The 23,059-nt window shown below is 42.5% G+C and overlaps 2 protein-coding genes across 10 annotated transcripts; both read left to right on the top strand.

Annotated features, from left to right (window-relative positions):
* Positions 1-1,211: 1,211 nt before the first annotated feature.
* LOC132101258 (BRD4-interacting chromatin-remodeling complex-associated protein-like) lies at positions 1,212-15,136 on the top strand. 9 transcript variants are annotated; one of them, XM_059506059.1, is made up of 15 exons: positions 1,212-1,323; positions 2,911-2,956; positions 3,058-3,103; positions 3,606-3,671; positions 3,903-5,915; positions 6,087-6,257; positions 8,230-8,871; positions 9,136-9,358; positions 9,438-9,529; positions 9,644-9,769; positions 9,862-9,911; positions 11,722-11,870; positions 11,972-12,066; positions 12,161-12,266; positions 12,365-15,136. In XM_059506059.1, the coding sequence occupies exons 2-15, from the start codon at positions 2,916-2,918 to the stop codon at positions 14,029-14,031; spliced, it is 5,487 nt and encodes a 1,828-aa protein (XP_059362042.1). In that variant the 5' UTR covers positions 1,212-1,323; positions 2,911-2,915; the 3' UTR covers positions 14,032-15,136. The 9 variants fall into 9 exon arrangements, with proteins under 9 accessions (XP_059362042.1, XP_059362041.1, XP_059362038.1 ...); XM_059506058.1 differs by having other exon boundaries at positions 1,213-1,323; positions 6,078-6,257; positions 12,164-12,266; XM_059506055.1 differs by having other exon boundaries at positions 1,213-1,323; positions 6,078-6,257.
* Positions 15,137-16,854: 1,718 nt separating this feature from the next.
* Positions 16,855-22,840, top strand: ehd2b (EH-domain containing 2b). Its single transcript, XM_059506065.1, has 6 exons — positions 16,855-17,347; positions 17,905-18,081; positions 19,730-19,827; positions 20,801-21,213; positions 21,348-21,512; positions 21,594-22,840. Exons 1-6 carry the CDS (start codon positions 17,127-17,129, stop codon positions 22,149-22,151), a joined length of 1,632 nt encoding a protein of 543 aa, XP_059362048.1. The 5' UTR covers positions 16,855-17,126; the 3' UTR covers positions 22,152-22,840.
* The last annotated feature ends 219 nt before the right edge of the window (positions 22,841-23,059 follow it).

Below are 23,059 nucleotides of genomic sequence, written 5' to 3'. Positions count from 1 at the left end.
ACAGCGACAACAGAATTAGTGCCTTATTACTACAATCTGGAATAACGAAGGGTCGCGTATAGGTTGGTCTCTTTTGTAATACTTCGTCGACACAATTTAACGAGATTGATCGAGTTACATACTGCTCCGAGCGATTATGACATGGCTGAAAGACGTCTGTGTTGACTGGAGCGCATGCGCAGTTGAGAGGAGACGAAGAGGAAGGAGAGGGCGGCGGCGGATGAAAATCTATTAATTGTGATAAATCATCACAACATCAGGCAGCGATGATTTTAAAGCAGCAGCTCGTGAAGCTCCAAGCCACACCCTTACTGTAGTAAGCAATATTCAAGCACGACTCAAGTGGACCAATCAATGGCTGTAAACAAAAAGGAAGACCACGCCCCTTTTACATACTTAATAGAAATGCCTTTTTGTGAGGGGGCAAATGGTTAATTTTAGCCTTTATTACAAGAAGCCAATCCTCCGCTGTAACGCTTGAGGTCGCGCCACCCCTTAGCTGTGATGTTTAACAAAGAGGGCCAATGAGAGCCGCAGTGTTTCATCAAAACACACTCCTTTGTCATAAAAACATCCGGACCCCAGGTGAAGCTGTACTGACGAACGCCTGATTGTTATTGTGGAGAGAGTCCATCCTTGCATTTCTCTGTGGTGCTGGGAGGATGATTACCAGATTTATGCAATTCATTTGATCGCAAATTGGCTGAAATATATATACGCAAAACATTAATATAGTAGAAAACTGAACTTCGCTGTAGTAAACATTATTAGGACTCTTAATGTTCTTGTATATCCCCTTGATTACACTCTTTCCTTCTTGTTTGAAATAATAATAATAATAAATAATTTTAAAATAATAAAATACATATGTATATGGGTGGATAAGGGTTGGTCAGCTTGCTTATATACACATTTAAGGTAATTAATGTATATATATAATTGTAATTATATGAAAGCTAGTGTTACAATCTTGCTTATGTATAAAATGATCAAAAGAGGTAATGAGTTATGTTGCTCATTCACATCAAGGTTAAACTGTTGTCATTGGAGGATGTATCTTATGTATACAACCGCGAAACAAGATCATGTTTTTCAATTTAATACAGCACAATATTTCCCTACTTTCACAATGCAACTGATACACAAATAAAAACGTAAAAAGGACAAATGTGTGCTGCTGCAGTAACAACATCTTCGGTGTAGTGTTGTTTATTGATCAGGCGCTTGCGGCGGGCCTCTGTTTCCTGCTTGTGTTGGGTCCTGACGCGGAGCCCGTGCAGGGCCGCACTGGAGACCCCGTGCCGCTGCACTTCTATCGTCTCGGTGAGTTTAATACAATGTAGCAATTCTTCTATAATTCTCAATAAATACTGCAACATTCGCGTGCAGACCTCGCCTCTTTCTGCTTCATATATCCAGCTCGCCGCGTAGCTCGGCGAACAGGGAGATTTTACAGCGAATTCCCAAACATCTCCCCTGATCCAAGAGTATTCCAACATAAACTCATATTTAGCAGGGATAAAGATAGGCTACGCAATTGCGTCTATTGGACGCCGACCAGATATTCACCAATTATGTGCATTGTCTCCACTGAATGCGCTCTTATGGCAGAAATACTGCGTGTTTACAGTCAGTTATTGTCAGATTTGTTCGTGTTGCGTCTTTAAACGCACATATTAGAGCTAGGAAGCTAGCTAGCTACCGCTAACTTAACTGAATATTCTGCAGAACGAGCGAAAAAAACACGATTTAAAGGCGTCCTTTAGTGTTAAACTTGTAAAATGGTTGCAAATAAAATCATATGGGCATGTCGAGGGAGTTGTTACAGCTTTACAAACGCGTAAATAACCGCCGTGTCCTGCAGAGAGTGTCTCTCGGAGTCTCTTCTGATGTGAGGCGCTCAAAATGAGCTAAACCGATCTCTGACAGAAGAAGCGCTCGCAGATATTCGTTAATGATGATCTGTGTGCTCTTCAGAGAGTGTTTTAGTCCTAACAAACGTTAGCGGCGTCCCCGCCTACCTTCTGTGGGTTTGATGTGTTTAGATGGAGACTGTGACCGCGAACAGCGCGGCGACTCACCAGAGTCTGATAAACTGGTGAGAATTGGTCTTTGTGAGTCTGTAAATCGTGATATTTGACCCTCTGGTGATTTTCTGGCCGTGGGACAATGTGAGGTGATGCGCGCGCTTTTTCCCTAAACTTCTCTCGCGCTACAGACTGTGCACGAAAGTTCAGCTGCTGCTTTCTAAGGATGTGAACACATTCACTCGTTTGTGTTGTAATAGTTACTTGTACAGGCTTTAAAAAGCGTTATATTTCAACATACGTTTGTTTTGTCAACAACGAATGTGTTGGCCAACATAAATCGGTCTATGTAGTGTTTTCGTGGTTGCAGTGTATTCACTAGAACAGTAACCATAATGATTGGTTAATAATAATGGCAAGATTTAACGTGGTTTTTGTATCATATTTTGTTACAAATATGTGCTAGTATAATACAATAAACTTGATTGGTTTCCATGTTATGTTTCTTTCTTTTTATATTTTTGACATGACACTGATTTAGATTTACCTGACGGCATTTGCCTTAACCTTGCATTTTTGCTTTGCAGTCTGCTTTTAATATTATTTGCATTTTTGTCATACGTGTGATTTCCTTTTCTTTAGATTGATAACACATACAGGTTTTTCACATTTAAAGCACATGCCAATTGATGTTCTACTTTGTTTTCATTAGTCTAAGACATGATCCAATCCAAATATCAAATTGAGTGTGAATTAAATGACCTACATTTCACTGCTGAGGAAGTATTTGCCTTTGAGTCCTGTGTAATGTTTAGCTGATTTGTTAAAAATAGACGTATGTTCACAGGACTAATATTTGTGCACTTTTTTTTCTTTTTCACAGTTGACATGGATGATGAAGATGGCAGGTGCTTGCTAGATGTAATTTGGTAAGTTGCACCTTAAACAACCGATAACTTTGCACATAACTTCAGGTTTAAACATTATTTGTGTGTAAACCCAGCTGAATAACACATTTCTTGTTGTACAGTGACCCACAAGCACTCAATGATTTTCTTCATGGATCAGAAACACAAGTGAGTACTGAAGTGAAAAAAAAAAAAAACTCAGATTTTTGCAAGCTTCACTGGTGGGAAAGGCAGAAATCCCACTTTGAAACTAGAACCCAGATAAATCACAGAATTCCCTGAACCTCCTAATCCTTTCCGGGTTATTTTTACATTTCTGCCCCTACACCGGTTTTCCAGCTTATTGATCTTTTCTTTACAACATTATTGCTGCTCTTAATTGCAGCCCTGATTTCCCCCTCTTTGGTTAATTCACATATATGACATACTAATCTGATTTTCCTGTCTTTTGACTCCTGTTTTCTTTCCTTTTTGCTTGGCCTTTTAACTTGGTTATGCCTGCGTTTTGTTCTGGTTGATTGGTGCACTGTCCTCACTCTGCTCTTCCCTTGCCTTTCCCTCTCTGTCTGCCTATTTGCCCCTTATGCATCTGCTCCCTGTCGCTTTCACACGCCTGTCTGTGTGCTGTGGTGATTTCTGCCTGTCCTATCCTGGGTATATCTGTCTATAGCTGGACACTGATGACCTTTTGGATGGCTCAAGTGACCCGTCCAGCTCGTTCTTCTCCAGCACTGGGGTGAGTAATATCCCCCATTTGTGCCAACCTCTCTGCCTCCAACCTTTTTTGTAGCACATGTTCCTCAGACCCACCATCCGCATCAGATGCATTGCACACCAGATCTGCATCTACAGCAGTCAGTCCAAGAAGCCTGCGACCATTCCAGATCCATCCCTGCTATTTTATTCCTTTGTGATTCTGAATGTGTGAAGTTTTAGCAGCTGACGTTGGTTTCTCTGTGTCTTCCAGGGCCACGTTCCTGAGGTCCAGCCACAGGCTCAGCTGTCGACAAATGAGCCAGGCCTTCCAAGAGTCAGCGTTGATTTGGACTTCTTGGAAGATGACATCTTGGGGGGATCGCCGGGAGGAGACAATGGAAGCAATGGTGTTGGGACAAATCATGAGCCTTGTGACATTTTGCAGCAGAGTCTGGCAGAGGCTAACATCACAGAACAGAGCCTTCAAGAGGCAGATGCTGAGCTCGACCTCAGTCAGTTTGGGCTGACTGGCCTTACGCAGGTGGTCCAACCCCTGCCTGATGCTGGCCTGTCTGGGGTGGGCATTGGAGGTGCAACTCAGATTTTTCCAAACCAAGGCACCCCTACTGCACCCTCTAATGCCACCCCAGACATGCTCAGCTCAGTCCTGGCACATCCAGGCCTGCAGCTTCAACCCCAGGTCATGAACAAAGCTATCAGCGTCCAGCCATTCGTGCAACAAGTCGGGCTTGGAAATGTTACCCTTCAACCTATTTCGAGCCTTCAGGCCTTACCGAATGGCAGTCAGTCTGGACCGTTGGGCATTGGACAAATTCAAGTTGTGGGCCAACCCACTGTAATGACTATAAATCCATCTGGGCAGCAGATCTTGACGAAAACCATGGGTGGCTACCAATTGCATCAACCTGGGCCTGAGGCAGCAAGTGCTGGAACGCAGGCTGGGCTTGGAGGCTCTGTTTTGAGTTCAGGGGGAGGACTTTTAATTCAAGGGGGAAAGGCCACTCTAGGGTCCCCTGCCTTAAATGGGCCGGCTGTCTGCTTAAGCAACACAAATACTAACAACAGTGCAACTACAATGGCCGCTCCTGGTGGCATTGTGGGTTTCGGTAATGCCTCTTTGGGTGCCGGAATTGGATCTCAAACCCAGCCTCAAGGCCAAATTATGCAGAATGTCATCATCCAGCGAACGCCAACACCAATACAGCCCAAACCTCCGCAAGGGGGAGCCATCCAACCCAAAGTCTTCAAGCAGCAGCAACAGCTTCCTGCTCCACATGCCTTGCCAAATGATGCTAATAAGGCTCTGGGGGTGCAGCAAATCCCAGTATCAGCTGGTCAGAATGTAACGTTCCTCGGGAAGCATGGCTCAAATGTAGTCTTGAGCACACAGGCCACGTCACAGGGAACGCAGTTCTCTCAAGCGCTCTTTAAGCAACAGGGCCCCCAAACGTCAGGAAAACCGCTCAGTGTTCACTTGTTAAACCAACAGGGCAGCATTGTCATTCCCTCGCAAACTGTCCTGCAGGGCCAAAACCACCAGTTCCTGTTACCGGGGCTTCAGGCGGGGGGTCAGTTCCTGACTCAGCATCCCGGGGGTCACATCATTACCAGTCAGGGGCCTGGAGGGCAGATAATCGCTAATCAGATCTTGACAGCCAATCAGAACATTAACCTGGGTCAGATGTTGGCCTCACAGGGTCACCCTGGTGCTGCCCATATTCTCTCTGGACACATCCACCTCCAGCCCGGTCAGATGGGTCAGCCCACACTGTTCCAAATGCCGGTGTCCCTGGCGCAAACGCAGACACAAGCCCATCCAGTAACAGGCCACGTACAAACGGTCATCCAGGGCATGCCGATACAGAATTCCCTGTCCTTGGAGAGCCTTAGCCCAGCAGTCAGTTTACAGACGTTGCAGCAATCTGGCGGCATCCCTAATAACGGTAGCAGTGGATCTGCGGCTATGGCGCCGTGCCAGACAGGAGAGGGAATCACTGTATTGGGCGGCTCTACGGATGCTGCTGCTCAACCAGCACAGACCCAACCGCAGCCCTCAATTCTCACGGTTCAGATGACACCACCGGTTTCAGTAGCAGGCTCGGTTCCTTCCTCTTCATCTCCATCTCCAACTATGGCCACGTCCACATCCTCAATGGTGGGTTTGGGTCCTCAGGCCCAGCACAGCCCAGGGAAGTTGTTGTTCACATCACCCGGTTCCAGCATGATCCTAAGTCAGGAGTCCCTTCAAATGTTCCTGCAGCAGGTCAGTGTGCTCTCTTTAAACTCAACAATCTGTTGTTTGCAAACTGTGTGTCTTTGCTAATAAGCTAACATAACAACATTTGATCCTTAAGCTGACCTCTGACCAGTTTAGATGAATGTTTTACCTCTCCCATTCCTCAACTGATAAATGTGCCCATGTTAGGACCAACAGCATCAAGCAGGAAAAGACCCACCTGCCGCTGTGGGTGTACCTGCATCTGTTATCGTCAGCGGCAGCAGTTCTGGTCCCGCCCCTTCAGGCCATGACAGCTTGTTAGCCGAGACTCGGCAGTGTCCCAGCCCCTCCCCTGGCCCCGCCCACATGGCAACAGTGGTTAACAAGGTAGATGAGCTCATGCTCCGCACTAAGCTCCACCCACTTGTTGCTGCCACTGCTGCTTATTGGACCACTGTCTCCCAACAGAACTCCCTTTCTTTCTCTGTCCCCCTGTCTTTCTACTGTCATTGCTCAGGCATGGATGCCTTTTCTTTTACTCATTTTTACTCTTGGTTTTGCGTGTGTTCTGTTTTCATCAGGTCTTTCGTCTGCACTGTTATCCGTTTCTGTCATTGATACTATAATTATAGCGTAATGGGTTTATTTTGTCCATTAACTCATACTATTATTGCTTGCAACACCTTCCCCTCAATATCCATTTCTGTTCTCCTGTTCTTTGCATCATCATTTTTTAATAAGAAGCTTGCCGAACTGTGTTGACACTAATTGGGATATGGGTTGATGCTAATAACAGTCCAGTTGTTGCTCTTCAAATGGATTCACCTGCAACAATAAAACTCTAATGACTTTATTTTTTCGGTTGTGTGTTTGCATCATCTTCGTGCATTTTCCCATGAGCATGTCATGATGGAGCAATGGCTCTTCCTATTAGTTTTGCTGTTGTAAATCTTCGTCTTCACTCTGTCCATTCATATTAACATTCAGCCTACTCACTACCTCTGCTATCCAAACGTTCGGTAACTGCTGTTTTCAACCTCAATCGGTCCCCCTCCCACCACCACCACCCAGCCTACTAAGAGAAATTCAATTTAATTCCTTTCAAGATCACTTTCAAAGATTTGATCTTGATCACTTGCTCGCTGCCCTGAACTACCTTTGCCCTCTACCAGCAAATCTGTTTTAGATTTGTACTATTTTTGTTTCCTGTCTGTTCTCTGTGAACCACTTTTTGTTGTTCTCTGTAAAAATTATGTCCTCATGTCAGTTGCCCACCCCCCCCTCCCCAAACCCCAATGGTGTCTATCAGAAAGCACTAATCAGTTAAATGAGTAGCTTATGTACAGTTTAGATATTTTGTACAATTGTACTATTTCAGCTGTTGTAGTCTTTATGTTATTCAAAAAATAGATTTTTCCTTTCTGTTTCTTCATGCTTTTGTATTATCGTTCTTGTATTTGTTTATTGTTGCTTGTTGCTGTGTGTTTGGTTTTTGTCACCAATTTTTGTGGTGTTTTTTGTTTCTGCACTTTATGGACTATTGTTTTAGTGATGCACTGAAATGAAATTCTTAGACACCATTTAGTTTTTTTCCTATGCTTTTGGTACCATTTGCATACATTAAAAATGATTGTGAAATGAATTTTACAACAGTAATATAAAGAAACTCTCGCTATTGGTATTCTTGTCATTAGGGCATTAAACTGCTTAAAATAGAAAGCAACATGAAGTATAAAGCCATTTAGAGTTACCTGATGTTCTGTCATTTCCTAAAGTATCTCATTTTAAAATGTAATGTAGAATATATTAAAAGCACCTGGAATTGTGTGTCTAAACATTGTTTTTTTTTCCTCACCTGCTGTTCCCATCTACTTGGTGTATAGTGTCTGTGTCACTAGTTTATACATATTTACAGAAGTAAGTTCTGCCCTAATTTACACACTGATTGTGAATAGTTGTGGTTTGCGATTAAGTTCCTCTATTATCCTAGGTGAGGAAAAGTCTCAAACAGCAAATCCGGATCTTCCTGAATACATTTCTCCTATTTTATGTTGATCATGTTTTGATCATTATGTTGATTTTTATTTTATTGTATTTTTTTGCTGTGCATAAGTTCAAATGTCAGTATTGCAAAATGTAAGTTTGATAAGGTGTTTTTCATAATGCTGTTGAAATTATTTTATTGAAAGCATTTTATTTTATTGTCGATGTCATTTTCTGTTGCTGAAATTTCAGTGCATCCCTAAAAATTAATTTTTCCCAAAATTGATGAATTCAAAATATTAACTGGCTGATTAACCAAACATCCATTGACTATTTTCTCTCTTCCTCCTCCTCCTCCTCTTTTTATGCTGTCTAGGTTCCATCGGCAGCACATTCTCAGACTATAAAGATCCAAAGCGCCTCCCCATCGCAGCCTGTGGTCACAAATGCACCAACACCCACCCTGACTGACGGTCCTCAACCTGCCCGAGCTTCTCCCATAACCATCGGGCAGCAGATCCAGTCTCCTCACCAGCACCAGCAGTCTCGGCCTCCATCACAGCCCCAGCCTCAGTCTCAGGCACAGACTCCCTCGCGTTCCTGCACGCCTTCCTCTCTACCACCCCTCTTTATCATACACAATCAGATCGGAGGTTCTCCACAACCATCACAGCCAGCTCCTCAACAACAGCAACAGCAGCAGCCTCAGCAAATACAAGTGCAGCTCCAGCCTCAAGTTCTTCCTCAGACTCTGCCTCAGCCTACTGCCCTGCAGCCAGACATACCTCCTTCCTCCTGTTCCCCGAAGTCTCCGCAGCCCCTTCCTGCACAGTTCCAGTTCCAGCCTGCTGTTAGCTCGCCTCCAGCTGCAGTGGTCAAACAGCAGGTGACGGTGGTGCCGGGGCTGACTGCAGAACAGCAGCATCACCTTCAGCTGGTCAGTGCGCAGCTGCAGACTATGTCATCCATCACACAGCCCTCTCCTCAGCAAAAGCAGCTTTTGGAAAAACTTCACCAGGTAATGTATCATCACCTTATACTTTATATAGTGTTCCAACTGAGAGTAAAAAAAAGCTAAAGTTTGCACTGAAATGAAAATACTGCCATAACTGATAAAATAACCCATCATCACATTGATGGTAGATGGTTAATGCAGTTATATAGAGCAGAGCTTTGATAAGGTTTAGGTGTCACTGTGGGAAGAGCTACTTGGTAATAGGTAAGGTTCTTTTTTATATGAACTCTACTTGAATGATTGTCTGTGTGCTTTTGATTTATACAGATCCAGCAAAACATTCTTCTACAGGCTAAGCAGCAAGCTCAGGCACAAGCTCAGGCTCAAGCCCAAGCTCAGGCCTCTCAGCAACAGGCCACAAACCAGTTCAACAAAATGCCAGATCAGCCTTCAGTCCAAGCTGCAAATTCAACGGCCAGTGGCACCATCCAAGCGCCAGTCCAGTCCCTTCTGCAGCAGAAGTCTGTGCTTGTCAAGTCCTCTATTACAGGTGGGGATTGCATACGTTTTTCCTTTAAATGTCTACTTTCAAATATTCCCATGTTTACAAAGTGTTATGTTCTTCTTAGGTGCAAATGACACTCATGTATTTTCTGCTGTGTCTGCTGGGGCTACAGTGAACCAGGGAATCACGACTCCAAACCTTGCGCATGCTGTTCAGGTGAGAGAAGAGTAGTTGTTAATATTTTTACTGTAGTTTACAGCTGGACCATTTGCCGTTGCAGTTAAGACATTGCAAAATTATCTTAACTCAGTTTTGAACACTGGTTTGCAGGCAAAGCCAGGAGTCATAAGTTCAGTTGGTGGGCTGTCTCTGAATAAAGCAGGTTTGCAGATACAGGTTTTAGGTGCTGCACTCTCTCAAATGCCGGCACCTCCACAACCTGCTTCCCAAACACAGGTAAGATTCAAAATCACATTACATAAGACTGTTAAAATGAATTGGATGATGTAATTTTTATGGTAATTTTGTTATCTCTTGTCTTTTTACAGACTTCAGCATTAAAAAGGCCTTTTAGTGTGGAACCAAGCAAAGAAGCAAGGTAATGTATACATACTGTATGCAGAGTAGGGTTGTGCCGATAGACGATAGTATCGTGTATCGACGATAGCCAGAGATATTGACATAAGCAGATGTCTCTGTCGATAGTCAGGACGATAATAGGTTCATTCTCCTATAAATGTAGTATGTATTCAAAGAATAAGTTGAAAAAGTTGTAAGGCTTTGACTCGGATAACTCGAAAGCGATAGAAAACGAGGAGTTGGTGTCCCACACATTTAATGGCTGCTACACGGCAACGCACTCTTCTCATTCAATAAATAAAGTTAAGACAAATTAATAACAAGGAGGCAGAGCAAACCTATCATCCATAGTGGTTCTCACGTAGTCCTTCTCTTAAGAGACTGATCACTTAACTTATAAAACACACTATGTGGTGATGACGTAAAAGGACTTCGTGAGAAACACTATGGATGATAAGTTCACTCTGCCGCCTTATTATTTTCATGCACACCGCACTATAATGTGATGCATGCAAAATACATAGTTTTGGCCGTTACAAAGTCTCCATCCACAAACAGATGTACATCGTATATTATATCTGCAGATATAAGGAATTTTATTGCACTTTAACATGTAATTTGAAAGGCCTATATATGTGCATTATTTTAAACGAGCCCTCACTAACTGAGTTTAATGCCACTGTTATGTTAGAAAGCATCTCATTCTTGTTTCTGTGGCGGTTGTCGAGCTCGTCATGAAGCGCGCGGTCCGGAGCGCTGTATGACTGATGCAGCAGTTCAATTCAACTTTACTCCAAATATATTAACTTACCTGTTTTGAATACTTTCTATTTAACGTGTTCGTGTATGTCCAGTATTAGTGTTAAACTGTTGGAGTTTAAAAGAAATCTATTGATTTACACCGTTGACTGATTTTGCAGAACATTTAGACTGATAACTTCTGTGCGACGATGCGGCAAATTCACAGGAAGCGCTATATGACAGTTGTGTCTATATATGAACTAGCTCATTTAAATATTGTTTTTATATTTAATGTTAGTTTATCAGTATGTTTGAAAGAATATTTTTTCTATTATTGGTAATTCCATAGGCTGTCTCTTTCACGCACCTGCGCGGTTTAAAACACCAAATAGTTATGCTATGGCAAGAACAAAGAGTCTCTCTCTTGCTCAACCCATGCATGATAATATCGTGTATCGTTGATCTCACGTGCTGACAATGACGATTTGAAAAATGGCCATATCGCCCAACACTAATACAGAGCATAAATTACAAATGTTATTAGTTAAATTCAAGAATAACCCAATAAATGATGGGAAAGTGAAATTTAAAGGTTTAGTTCATCCAAAAGGAAAATTTGCTCATGTTTTCACTCACCCCTGGGAGTATGGTTCAACAGTCCAAAAGAAGTCAAATAAAGCCCATCCATGCATAATAAAATGTGCTTTACACGGCTCTGGGTGGTGTATAAACCCCTCCTTTAGCTAATCGATGCTTTTTATTATTTTTTTTTTGAGAAAAATATCCATATTTACAACATTAGAAACTCTCAGATCCACAAGTCATTCCTGGGCGAAGGACGTAGGCATAGCTCATGAGATATGCTACAAATCTTTATTTTGTACATAAATTTAAGGATTAGTTCACCCAAAAATGAAAATACCATCATTAATTACTCACCCTCATGGAACACTAATTATATTTATGATGAAATCTGAGCATTCTCTGACCCTGCATAGACAACAACACAACTGAAATGTCCCCAGACCCATAATCGTAGCAAGGACATTGATAAAATGTTCCATGTGACATTGTGAATCTATTTGTAGGATGCTGGAACAGCTGCGAAAACAGCAAGGCTCTGTTCTCCATCCTGACTACAGCTCTCCTTTCCGCTCATTTGAGGACACTTTTCATCGACTGATGCCGTACCACCTGTACCAAGGCATGGCTTCATCCCCAGAAGACTACCGCAAAGGTAAATGCTTTGTGAATACTCTTTTAAGGTCCTGTAGCGTAGTTGTGTGGCACCCTCTTCAGGGCTGATGTGTAATTTTCGCTTTACACTTCTCTGTCCAGTGGATGAAGAATTTGAGAACGTCTCATGCCAACTCTTGAAGCGCACACAAGCAATGGTGGATAAATATCGTCACTTGCTTTTTGAGGAATCAAAGGTATCATTTTAAATCTCACTCACTTGATCTCTCTTAATGTTTGGACCTTGTGAGCCCTAAATTAATTGGTCTCCTGTTTGCTTTTTACCTTGAGCAGAGGCTGGGTCCCTCAGCAGAGATGGTTATGATTGACCGGATGTTCATTCAGGAGGAGAAGGTTGCGCTTAGTCAGGACAGGGTCCTGGCCAAGGAGAAACCAGGTAAAGACTTACCATTAAAGTGTGTGAACTTTAAATGGGAATGAACTGTGTATTTTCAAAAGGTGTGGTATTTAATCACCTTCTTTTACTCTTTGCAGAAGAATTTGTGGCCAATTCCAGTTTGCTGGACAGCAGTGCCGTGAGACCTGTAAAGGTGGAGCTGAGTTCTATACGAATTGCATCAGCAGCAGGTGCAGGTCAACCTGTGGCAGCTGCAATTGCACCTGCTGCAGTTGTTGCCCCTGCTCCTACCCCAACTCCTGCACCTACCCCAGCTGCTGCCCCCACTCCTGCTTCTACCCCTGCCCTCTTTCCTCCTACCAAACTGGTGATTAAGCAAGGTGGAGGGGGAGCATCGGTATCCTGGTCCACTAGCTCCACACCTACGCCTGCTCCTGTGGTCCGGCCATCTGCAGAGCCAGTCACGCCAAACACCTCCTTCAGCCGCACTCCATCCACCCGCCCTGCTGATGACGACGATGATGTTGCGCTTCCCCAGCGGACCAGCAAACCACCCATGAAGACCTACGAGGCACGCCAGCGAATAGGTTTGAAGCTGAAGATCAAACAGGAGGCGGGATTTAGTAAGGTGGTTCACAACACTGCTTTAGATCCAGTCCACTCCCAATCCCAACTCACTCCACAACCACCGCCCCCTGAGCAGCCGCAGAAAGTCAAGCCCACCCATGTAACCCCACCCACCACAGTCATTAGAACTCCTCCCCCAACGTCTTACCCTACCCCCTCTTCCACTGTCCCTACAGTAACCACACACACAGGCTCCGCCTCCAGTAGCGCAACTTCCTCCAGTGGACCTACGCCCTCATTTTCCTCCTCCTGGTCTTCATCGTCCCCTTCCACATCTTCGGCACAGATGAACGGCACTCTAGAACACCACGAGGTAGGCGGAGTTAAACGGAACCCAGCGTCCACGGCGACTCCTCCACTTACCACTTGCCGGCTCCCGCTTCGAAAGACGTACCGTGAGAACATCAGTCCACGTCATAGGCCGGGTGTACCAGGAGGAGGTGGAGATACGTTGCCCATTCTACCAGCAGGACCCCCTATTACTACTACCCCCCAGCCACAAGGTTCTTCTCCTCAAACCGAACGGACTGTGATAGCAAGAGTGAAACTAGAAAGGCAGGGCGGACATGGACGGTCTCACCCCCATTCAGAGTCGCAGAGCCTCGCGGCAGTAGAGGATGTCCTCTACCGTGGCATCAAAAATGCGTACCAACATCACAGAGAGTTCTCCGACAAAGAGGATGAAGACGAGGCAGGGGAAGGTGGCCGTTTGGGGCGGTTAAAGGGCATAGGGAGCAAAAACCGAGAGGGAGGAAGGGGTACATTTAGGATGGATCAGCATGCTCCTGGTCCACCTTCTCCTGGAGAGACTTCTTGCACAAGAGACTCCACACTTCCTGCCAAACGCTGCAAGTCCGACTCTCCGGATATGGACAATGCGAGTTTCTCCAGCGGCAGCCCGCCGCCTGACGACTCGTTGAATGAGCACCTGCAGTGTGCCATAGACAGTATACTGAACCTCCAACAGGGCCCTCCTGGACATGGAGGCTCAGGGAAAGCAGCTTTAGGGAGGGTTCATGCGGAAAGCCTGCCTAATCAGCACCAAACCCATCCTTCCTACAGACAGCCCATGCCTCCCCTCTCCACGCCACCCTCGTCCGCCGCCATGTCCCAGCATCCACAGGTGGGGGGCCGAGGACAAAATGGAAATTTGGTTTCACAGACGCACAGTAGATAACAGCCCCTTTAGCTGATGTTGACTGAAAGACTGAAAGCAGGATGTCAATGGATAGGGGAAGCAAATGGAGACACTTTTCCCATGATCAGCTGTGTTTGCTTTGTTTGTCTTTGGTTTGTGCTGATGACGTGTACTTTTGGTTTACATATGGCCCTTTAAGTGTGCTTTCTAAAGTATAAAAAAGTGCACTTTGATATGATTTTCAAAATTTTGTCCCTCTGTTTCTTTCCTGGGTTCGAATCTGGGACGAATCTTATGTCAGTTTCCCAATTTAAAGATTTCTCTCAACTTGTGAGAGCCATGACCATTCATTTAATAAATAATGTTTGTAATTATTGTGACGTATGCAGATTGCAGGAACTTTTTAAGTGATATCATGAAAATTGTCATATCAAATAGTGGTTTATTTGGTTATTATGGAGAATTTATTTTGGCGAGACTAATTGATCACTTCTCCCTTTGTTAGAATGGTCCCCCTTTACCATGAAATTATATTTTTGGGAACTGTGTAGAGGCTCAATAATGAATAATAATATAGTGTTTTTGTCTCCCCTAAGACATGAAATCTTGTTTTGGTTATTCAGCTACAGGAATTAACAATGAAGCATTCACAAACAGAAAAGTCACCAGAACTGTAGAAAATCTCTTGACCTTTTAAAGCATTCCAGCATCAAGAGCACATTTACAAACATTTACATTTACATACACACCACAGCAAATGTGGTCACCCTTTTAATCAAAGAAATATACTTTTTTTTCGGGTATATTATTGAAAAGTTCCTAGACACAAAGCCTCCCTCATTTATACTTTTATTTTTTATTTTTGTAGGCTTATGTATGTTCAGACACTTTTACACATTTAAGATACAATGACTGAAAGATCCTCAAACCGCTCAGAAGTAAACAAAGCGAAAGCAATGCCATGGAGAAAAAAAAAGAACAATAATGTAAAGAGAAAAAAAGAAAATAGAACTGTAAGAATTTGAAGTATAGTACTACAGATTAATTTTGTATTGTATTTATTGTGTATAATGACACTTTTTAAAAACAACTGTACATTTAGTAAAACTGTAAATTAAACCTTGCTTCTTTTATGAAACAATCACACTTGTTTCTGTTTGCCATTTGACATGTTTTTTTTTTCAAGGCTGATGGCTAGAGATTTGATTTCATTGTGTTTATGTAATGATCTTACAGGCCAGTAGGGGGCATTGCTTAATCGGGTCTGAGTCCGAGAGGCGCAACAGAGCACAAAGATCTGCCAAGTCTCTCAAAGGTGGTCTGCCATGCCAGCATCAAGAGTCACGTGAACATCTCCTTTGCAAACAGATCTCTTAGATCAAACGAAAGCCAAAGAAATCATAACAGAATACATTGCCCCATGGTGCGGCATCAGCTGAAAGACAAGCACCACCACACCCTCACATTTGCAGGCAGTACTTTGTCAATGAATTGCTCTCCCTGTAAAACACTCGACTCCACCTTAGCTTGTGGATGCCCTCCCTCACTCCCTGTCCCCACCCTGGTTTAAACCCATTGTCATCACTCGCTGTCCAGGGCTCTCCCCTGCTTCTGCGTCAGGCAGTGTTTGAAGAGGTGCAGAGAGAGAGACGTAGCCTGGGAAAGAGGCAGTACTTGTGTGCATGCCTTAGAGCTGATTTTGCTGGAGGAGTCAGACGCACAGGCAGATCAGATCAAGACCTCTCATCTTAAATATACATGAAAAATCGGAGAAGAACCATCACTTGAAACATTTGACTTGGTGCTACTTGGGTGCCTCGGTCAAAGATCGTTCTTCTAAGGTACATTTTCATGTGTAGAAACCCCTCCAGAGCTGTAGAAAGAGTGGATAAGGTTCATCATCTCTTCAAGTACTTCAATCCAAGACTTGGCATTCTCCAGGTAAGAGGGAAATCTTTAACTTTTTGGAGTGTACCTTTGCTTTGTATGTTGCACTTTAAAATCCCAGTTGATGCATGCACCGATGCCTTTGGCCTTTCCTCCGATTATTTGGCACACATCAGTGTTCTGGTTCTGTAATACTTCTGGAAATTAACTGAATCTCAAGGCTTCTCCAAAAGAAGTCAACTGTCTGTGTTGCAATTGTGGTGAAGGATGCCACAAGGCATTTTCCTTCTGCGCAACATGTGAGTTTTATTACATAAAAGTCAAATCCCAACCACCATGCTTTTGCCAAGGCAGCTGTGCGAAAGTTTATCTTTTATTACAACACAACTAGTGTCTTTTCAGAGGCTCTAAGTTTGGCACAACCTTAACGTGAGAAACATGAATTTACTTCTGCATGAACTTTTGTAATAAGTCTTGCTAAGCATGATGTGTTTGTAGGGAGTGGTTCGAATCCATGGTGAGCCAAAAGCTCATTAGTGGAATTACTGCAAAATCCTGTCAGGATGCAACAAAAACCATTGAATACACTTGTGTTTGACACATCACTTGTGTATTCAGCCCTTTACACACCGAAATCCTTCACTCATTTAACTTTCCACTGTAAGCCGCCGCTGGAAAACCTGTCTCACTCTATTCAATATACGGAAATAAGTTATGAATGTTTATTTGTGGACCCAGAGTTTAGGTGTGTGGGTAAATGTTTCCAAAATGAACACCAACATTTTCCAGGGACATGCATGGACAATGCACTCTACTTTGCCTGTAGGCAAAAACGTCTCTTTAGATTCTTTATTTGAAGATAAATGGAAAAATTAGGCATTTTAATGTGCACAATTCCTGTTACCCAAGAAATAAAACGCCTACAGTATAAGTATACAATATAACCTTTTTCCACTGAACCTTCCATTTACATTTTTCTGTTTTTCAGGCAAAAAATTCATTTACTAAAACAGAAGAAACCCGGGGGTTAAAAGTTATATAACATTGTATACTATAGCTTGCTTTATAACCCCAGCAAACATACCTTAACAACTCCAAACCTTTGAGGCAGAACACTTGGGTACATTATATAAATACTGTAAGCAAGAGGAGAGTCTTCACAGTCATCCCGGAGAATACGTACACAGTGCTAAATAGAGCCATAAATTAACTGCAAAGGAAACTCTGAATACTCCCGAAAGTCGAAGATGTCACGCTGGGGACGCAAGAATGTCAAGAAGGCCCCTGAGGTGATCAAGACAGTGACCGAGGGCCTCAAGTCCCTCTATCGAAAGAAACTCCTTCCTCTGGAGCAATACTACTGCTTCCATGACTTCCACTCGCCGAGTCTGGAGGACGCCGACTTTGACAACAAACCCATGGTGCTAGTGGTTGGGCAGTACTCCACAGGAAAGACTACCTTCATCAAGTAAGTTCCTACATAATTCGGTTAACTAGTGTTTTTTCTGAGTCTAGGGCTTTTAAGGGGTTTGAAGTCCATGTAAAGTCAATCTAAACACATTACAGATGTTAGAAATGTATTGCTAAAAAACACGTTACAAAAATCGTGAACTATGTAGTACCGAATTGTGTAGTTAGGCCATTAAACATTTTTCCACCATTTTTGTGACAAACTCAGTCATGTTTAATATTGCTTTACAATGACTTTAAAGTATGTTTGACAGAAGATTAAACTATGGTGTCTGTGTGGTTATGGCCCAGGATAGGATCTTGGCAGCTCACTAGGTGTGATTTTCTGTTTATTCTCTGTCTATATAACATTGGTTTGAACACAGTATTCAGTTCAAGGGTTGGTTTTAGGTACTAGGTTTTAGCCTACTGAATGGAAATACAATATATAGCTGAACTAACCCCAACTGTTCCACAGTGTTTTGTTTGTTTTTGTAGATGACAGAATAAAAACCTCAAGGTTATTAAAAACTATCATGTCAACACTGTAACCATGGCTTTGTTCTGTCAACACAGGTATCTGCTGGAACAGGACGTCCCAGGTAGTCGTATAGGGCCGGAGCCCACCACCGACTGCTTCACCGCTATCATGCATGGAGACATGGAGGGACTCATTCCTGGAAATGCCCTGATAGTAGATCCCAACAAACCCTTCCGGAAGCTCAACCCCTTCGGAAACACCTTCCTCAACAGGTGAATAGGGTCATACAGGCAGATGTTACACTGAGCCGCTATGTATGACATGACATGAGAAATGAGGGTGGGTTGTGTGGAAGAATGTGTCGACTGATCCGTACTCTGGGCACGCAGGGAAGATAACAGAAACAGTGTGTTCGTTTTTGCTCTATGGAATTTCAAGCGCCCGTGCCAAATTTCTGAGGTAGGAGGGACTTTCCTTATTAGTGGAAAACTTGTGGAAGGGAGCAATATCACATGAGAGGGCAACGAGCGCTTATGTGCCTAAAGCAGAACTGCAACGTGAGATTGTTTAGAGGAGTTCGCCAAAGTTGAAAGAGAATACCGTGTTTCAAAGTTGTCTTTACACAATCAAATATTTATGAGTTTTACATTTTATGAAGAAGGGATTTGTGCATTTTCTACAGATAATGTGAATGGTGCTTTACACAAGATTGTAGTGAGCATTGAGGTTGCCAAAGTTTTTTTTGCTTATTTTTATGCAGTTGCAAGTGTGTTGTGTTATTGCTTATTAGCTTTATAACATAAGTAGCATTCATGTAGCACACATTATATGGAACAAACGATCAGAAAGTTTTACAGATCTCAAGTGTAACAACTAATTAAAGAGTGATAACATATTTTCCTTACACCTTGAACACATTTTAGAGTATACATGTCAATCATTATTTTATAATGTAAATATACAGTATATGGTTTATTTAAGTGTTTGCATGTACAAGTTGCATTTCTATTGCATTGCTATTTTTTTTTATCAAGAGATCTGGACAAGAGCATTGACCCTAATATTAAGAACTAATTTCTTACCCTCTGAACAATATTAATTTGGTGAATGCGATGAGCAATGCTGGCTATTAAAATACCAAACATTAGTCAAACGGTGGGAGGAAAGTAAGCTGTAGTTCAAGTCCAGGTCATCTGAATACCTCAGTCATCTCGTTAACCTTCCCAAGAGAGTTTCAACATTATTAGCTTTGCAGTTGTCTGTCAGCACCAGAGGCGGCGCTCTTTTGAGTACCAGGGAGTCTTCATCAGATTCAGTTATACCCTGGTCTCTTTGGGTGTATTTTTTTGCGAACATGTTTTGCGAACTTGTATTCTCCTACTTCCTGCCCAGGGAAGCATTCCACTCGTTTAAAGCAGGAAGAGACCATGTTTTTCTATGCCGCAGATCATTAGGGACAAGTATTGTTTGATTTTGGCAGCGCTGGTTATTTTCCCTCAGGAAGCCCTGTGTGTTTCAAGCACCACTTCCACACAATGGCTCGGCCTGGGAGGAGTGACGCTAGAAGTCTGCTTCTTAGATCACACACAGCAGCTGTGATAGGATCATGGATCTTTTTTTTTTTTTTTAGCTTTTCTCAGGGGGAGAGTGATTTTAAATAAAGAGCTCCTGAATGTTTGATAATTGTGCTGCACCCTTTTAAAGAATCAAATCGCAGCTGTTTTGTGCATAACATGATTAGACATACAGTGCCTCTGAAGCGTATTTAGACAATGTTGGACACTTACAACATTAACTCTTACAACATTAAGCCTTTACTTCACGCACCCATTCAACCATGAGGAATAATTAACTTAAAGTTTGGTTCGATCAGTGAATGCAATATAAAATATGTTTAAACCTCATCTCTGTCTCTGACAGATTCCAGTGTGCTCAGATGCCCAACCAGGTTCTGGAGAGCATCAGCATCATTGACACCCCGGGCATCCTCTCCGGTGCTAAACAGAGAGTGAGTCGAGGTAAGCTGACTGGAAAAGTAGGTGGAGAGGGGTTTGGAAGTATTTTATGACAAATTTCAATCCATTTCTCACTTTAAATTATTATTATTTTATTTAAACTGGTCCTACAATGTCTCTTTAATTCAATGTTGAACCTTTATTATTAGCCTTTTTCCCTAGTCCCCTATGAAAACTCTACAATACCCCACAATATCCCTTTCAAACGGTTTCTACTGGTAAAATACTTTCGGTGTAAAGAGTTAAAACTGAATGAACCCTGTAAAGACCCTCTAAGAAACTTCAGGTATAAGGTACTCAAAAAAGGATAATCCTGATCTGAGACATGTTTCAGAGTAAACAGCAGACGATCAGTCTCTAGGCCCTCCCACGGAGAACATCGTTGGGTAATCTTACTTTATCAGTGTTGCACCTCTCTGGTCGATGTCTGCTTTTCCTCACATATTTTCCAGCAGTTGAAGTGACACACAGAATGGGAAAGTGAGCAATTAAAGTGTTATGACAGGGAGACGAAAGGGAAGGAATGTGAAGGAATTACATGTATGTAGGAGGCTCTGTAGGATTCAGCTGTTGTCATAACTATTTAAGCATATAATAATGTCAATGTTAAAATGTAAACAAAGACAGTTGCTGCCCACTCCCAAACAATCTGAATGACATAGGCTTCTCCCCATGTGCATAATCTACTTATATATTTATATTTGAATCATCAAATATAGTGTATTTTATAACTGTAGCCAATAGTTGTAAAATGTACTGTTGGTTGTAATTCGATTTTTTTATTTGCAATGCTTCTTGCAGTTCATTCCCTTATTAGATAATTAACGTAGCTTTTTTTTATTTTTTAGATTTTCAAATATTTGCTTCAAATCAAATCAGAGCTGCTGGGTTTGATCACCACAAACCCTTTATTGAAGAGTTTAGTCTGTTTTGTTCAGTTTATTGATTGTGTTTTACCTCTTCTCTCATTTTGTAGGATATGACTTTCCAGCAGTTCTCCACTGGTTTGCTGAACGTGTGGACCGGATCATCCTTCTCTTTGATGCTCACAAGTTGGAGATCTCGGATGAATTCTCGGAGGCCATCGGGGCTCTCAAGGGCAATGAAGATAAACTCCGTGTTGTACTGAACAAAGCTGATATGATTGACACCCAGCAGCTCATGCGGGTGTATGGAGCTTTAATGTGGTCTCTGGGGAAAGTGTTTGGTACTCCTGAGGTTCTGAGAGTGTACATCGGATCCTTCTGGTCTGAACCTCTTATGGTGACCGACAATCGCAAGCTGTTTGAGTTGGAGGAGGAAGACCTGTTTACTGATATCCAGAATCTGCCACGCAACGCAGCCCTACGCAAACTTAATGACTTGGTCAAGAGGGCCCGTCTTGTGAGGGTATGTTAAAACATCCTCAATCACTGCTTTGTTGACGATGTCAGAAGTTAAAACTGATCGAATGATATTTTGAATAATATGAATTGTGTCAATGCAATGAAAGTCAATAGGGACTACGTATGCTTCACTTACAGGTACATGCCCATATCATCAGTTACTTGAAGCAAGAGATGCCATCTGTCTTCAGGAAGGACAATAAGAAGAAGAACCTGATCTACCAGCTCCCGGTCATCTTCTCCAAGATTCAGCTACAGCATCATATCTCTCCTGGAGACTTCCCTGATTGTGCCAAGATGCAGGTTAGTACAACCACCTGGTCCTTGTTTTGAGGGTAAAACGTAATTCCTGTTGCTTGAAAGAGTCTTTCTCGACTTTCCTAGGAACAGCTAATGGCACATGACTTCACCAAGTTCAAAGCCCTGAAGCCCAACCTGATGGCTATGCTGGATGAGTTGTTGTCTACCAATATTGCCCAACTCATGCCCCTTCTTAGGCAGGAAGAAATAGAGGCTGGGGTCCAACCTGGGGTCCAAGGTGGGGCTTTCATGGGATCCCGTGCTGGACCCTTTGTGGAAGGTGACCCCTTTGGCGAGACTGCGGATGAAAATGGTGAAGTGGGTGAGGAAAATGAGGAATGGGTGGTGACAAAGGACAAGCCCAAGTATGATGAGATCTTCTACAACCTAGTGCCGAACGAAGGCAAACTAAGTGGCACCAAAGCCAAAGATTGGATGGTGAGCACACGGCTGCCAAACTCTGTACTGGGCCGCATCTGGAAGCTCTCGGATGTGGATCGCGATGGCATGCTGGATGACGAGGAGTTTGCTCTGGCCAGCCATCTGATTGAAGTGAAACTGGAGGGTCACGGGCTGCCCCCTGAGCTGCCAGCCCGTCTCGTACCTCCATCCAAACGCCGACAAAAAGGCTCTGATGCTTAGACAATTCGCCCACTTGGCTTCCACTGATCCTTGTCTGCACTTCCTGCATGCTGTCCAGCTCCACAGCAGCTGCAGTGCATCTCCGTTCACTGTATTTTTGTGTCATTTTGTACTCTGGTCATTTTGTAACATGCAATTAATCTCTTACTTTGTATTCTTGGTTCAAATGCAATGATTCCCAGCTGGAAGCCAAAGAGTGTTGTGATAAACCAAAGACTGGTCTCAGTAATTTGGAAAGAATGTTGCATCTGTCACCATTCTTTTCCTGACGGTAAAATCATATGACATCACATCCAGAAATGCTACACACTTATAATGGCTCCCAAACTAAGGGATAGCTAAAAAAAAAAAGAAAAAACTCTTGTAGATAACAGACTTTACAGTATTTTCATCATTGTAGAAATCTATAGACTTGGCTTTTAATGTAGTCAGCTAAATCAGAATGTGAAGTCAAGACAAGCACTTAAAACTCTGAAACTCCTTTGACAGCAGAAGACCCAAGGAGGCAAGTGAAAAGCCTTTCTGAAATTTGTTTTTGGAACATTTAATTTAGTGCTGTCAAACGATTAATCGCGATTAATTGCATTCAAAATAAAAGTTTTTGTTTACAGTATATATATATGTGTGTACTGTATATATTTATAAAATGTATATATAAATACACAAATGTGCATATATATATATATATATATATATATACAGTATATATAAGAAAAATATGTTATGTTTATATATACAATATATTTATAAAAAATATACAATTAGAAGAATATACATATATGCATGTCAATACATGTAAATATTTTCAAAATATATACATGCATGTGTGTGTATTTATATATACATAATAAATATACACTGTACGCAAATATATATTATGTAAACAAAAACTTTTATCTTGGATGTGA

The sequence above is a fragment of the Carassius carassius genome, chromosome 23, assembly GCF_963082965.1.
Source record: "Carassius carassius chromosome 23, fCarCar2.1, whole genome shotgun sequence".
In the NCBI taxonomy this organism is placed as follows: Eukaryota; Metazoa; Chordata; class Actinopteri; order Cypriniformes; family Cyprinidae; genus Carassius; species Carassius carassius.
The sequence above is the reverse complement of the archived record's forward strand: the minus strand, read 5'-3'. Positions and strand labels throughout refer to the sequence as shown.

What these genes read in the sequence shown, in the direction of transcription:
- LOC132101258 (XM_059506055.1), top strand. Translation starts at nt 2,916, where the DNA reads ATGGATGATGAAGATGGCAGGTGCTTGCTAGATGTAATTTG. An exon ending in CGTTCTTCTCCAGCACTGGG is followed by an intron (nt 3,672 to 3,902) that starts GTGAGTAATATC and finishes TGTGTCTTCCAG; the next exon opens with GGCCACGTTCCTGAGGTCCA. An exon ending in TGTCAAGTCCTCTATTACAG is followed by an intron (nt 9,359 to 9,437) that starts GTGGGGATTGCA and finishes TGTTCTTCTTAG; the next exon opens with GTGCAAATGACACTCATGTA.
- ehd2b (XM_059506065.1), top strand. Translation starts at nt 17,127, where the DNA reads ATGTCACGCTGGGGACGCAAGAATGTCAAGAAGGCCCCTGAGGTGATC. An exon ending in GGAAAGACTACCTTCATCAA is followed by an intron (nt 17,348 to 17,904) that starts GTAAGTTCCTAC and finishes CTGTCAACACAG; the next exon opens with GTATCTGCTGGAACAGGACG. An exon ending in AGAGGGCCCGTCTTGTGAGG is followed by an intron (nt 21,214 to 21,347) that starts GTATGTTAAAAC and finishes CTTCACTTACAG; the next exon opens with GTACATGCCCATATCATCAG.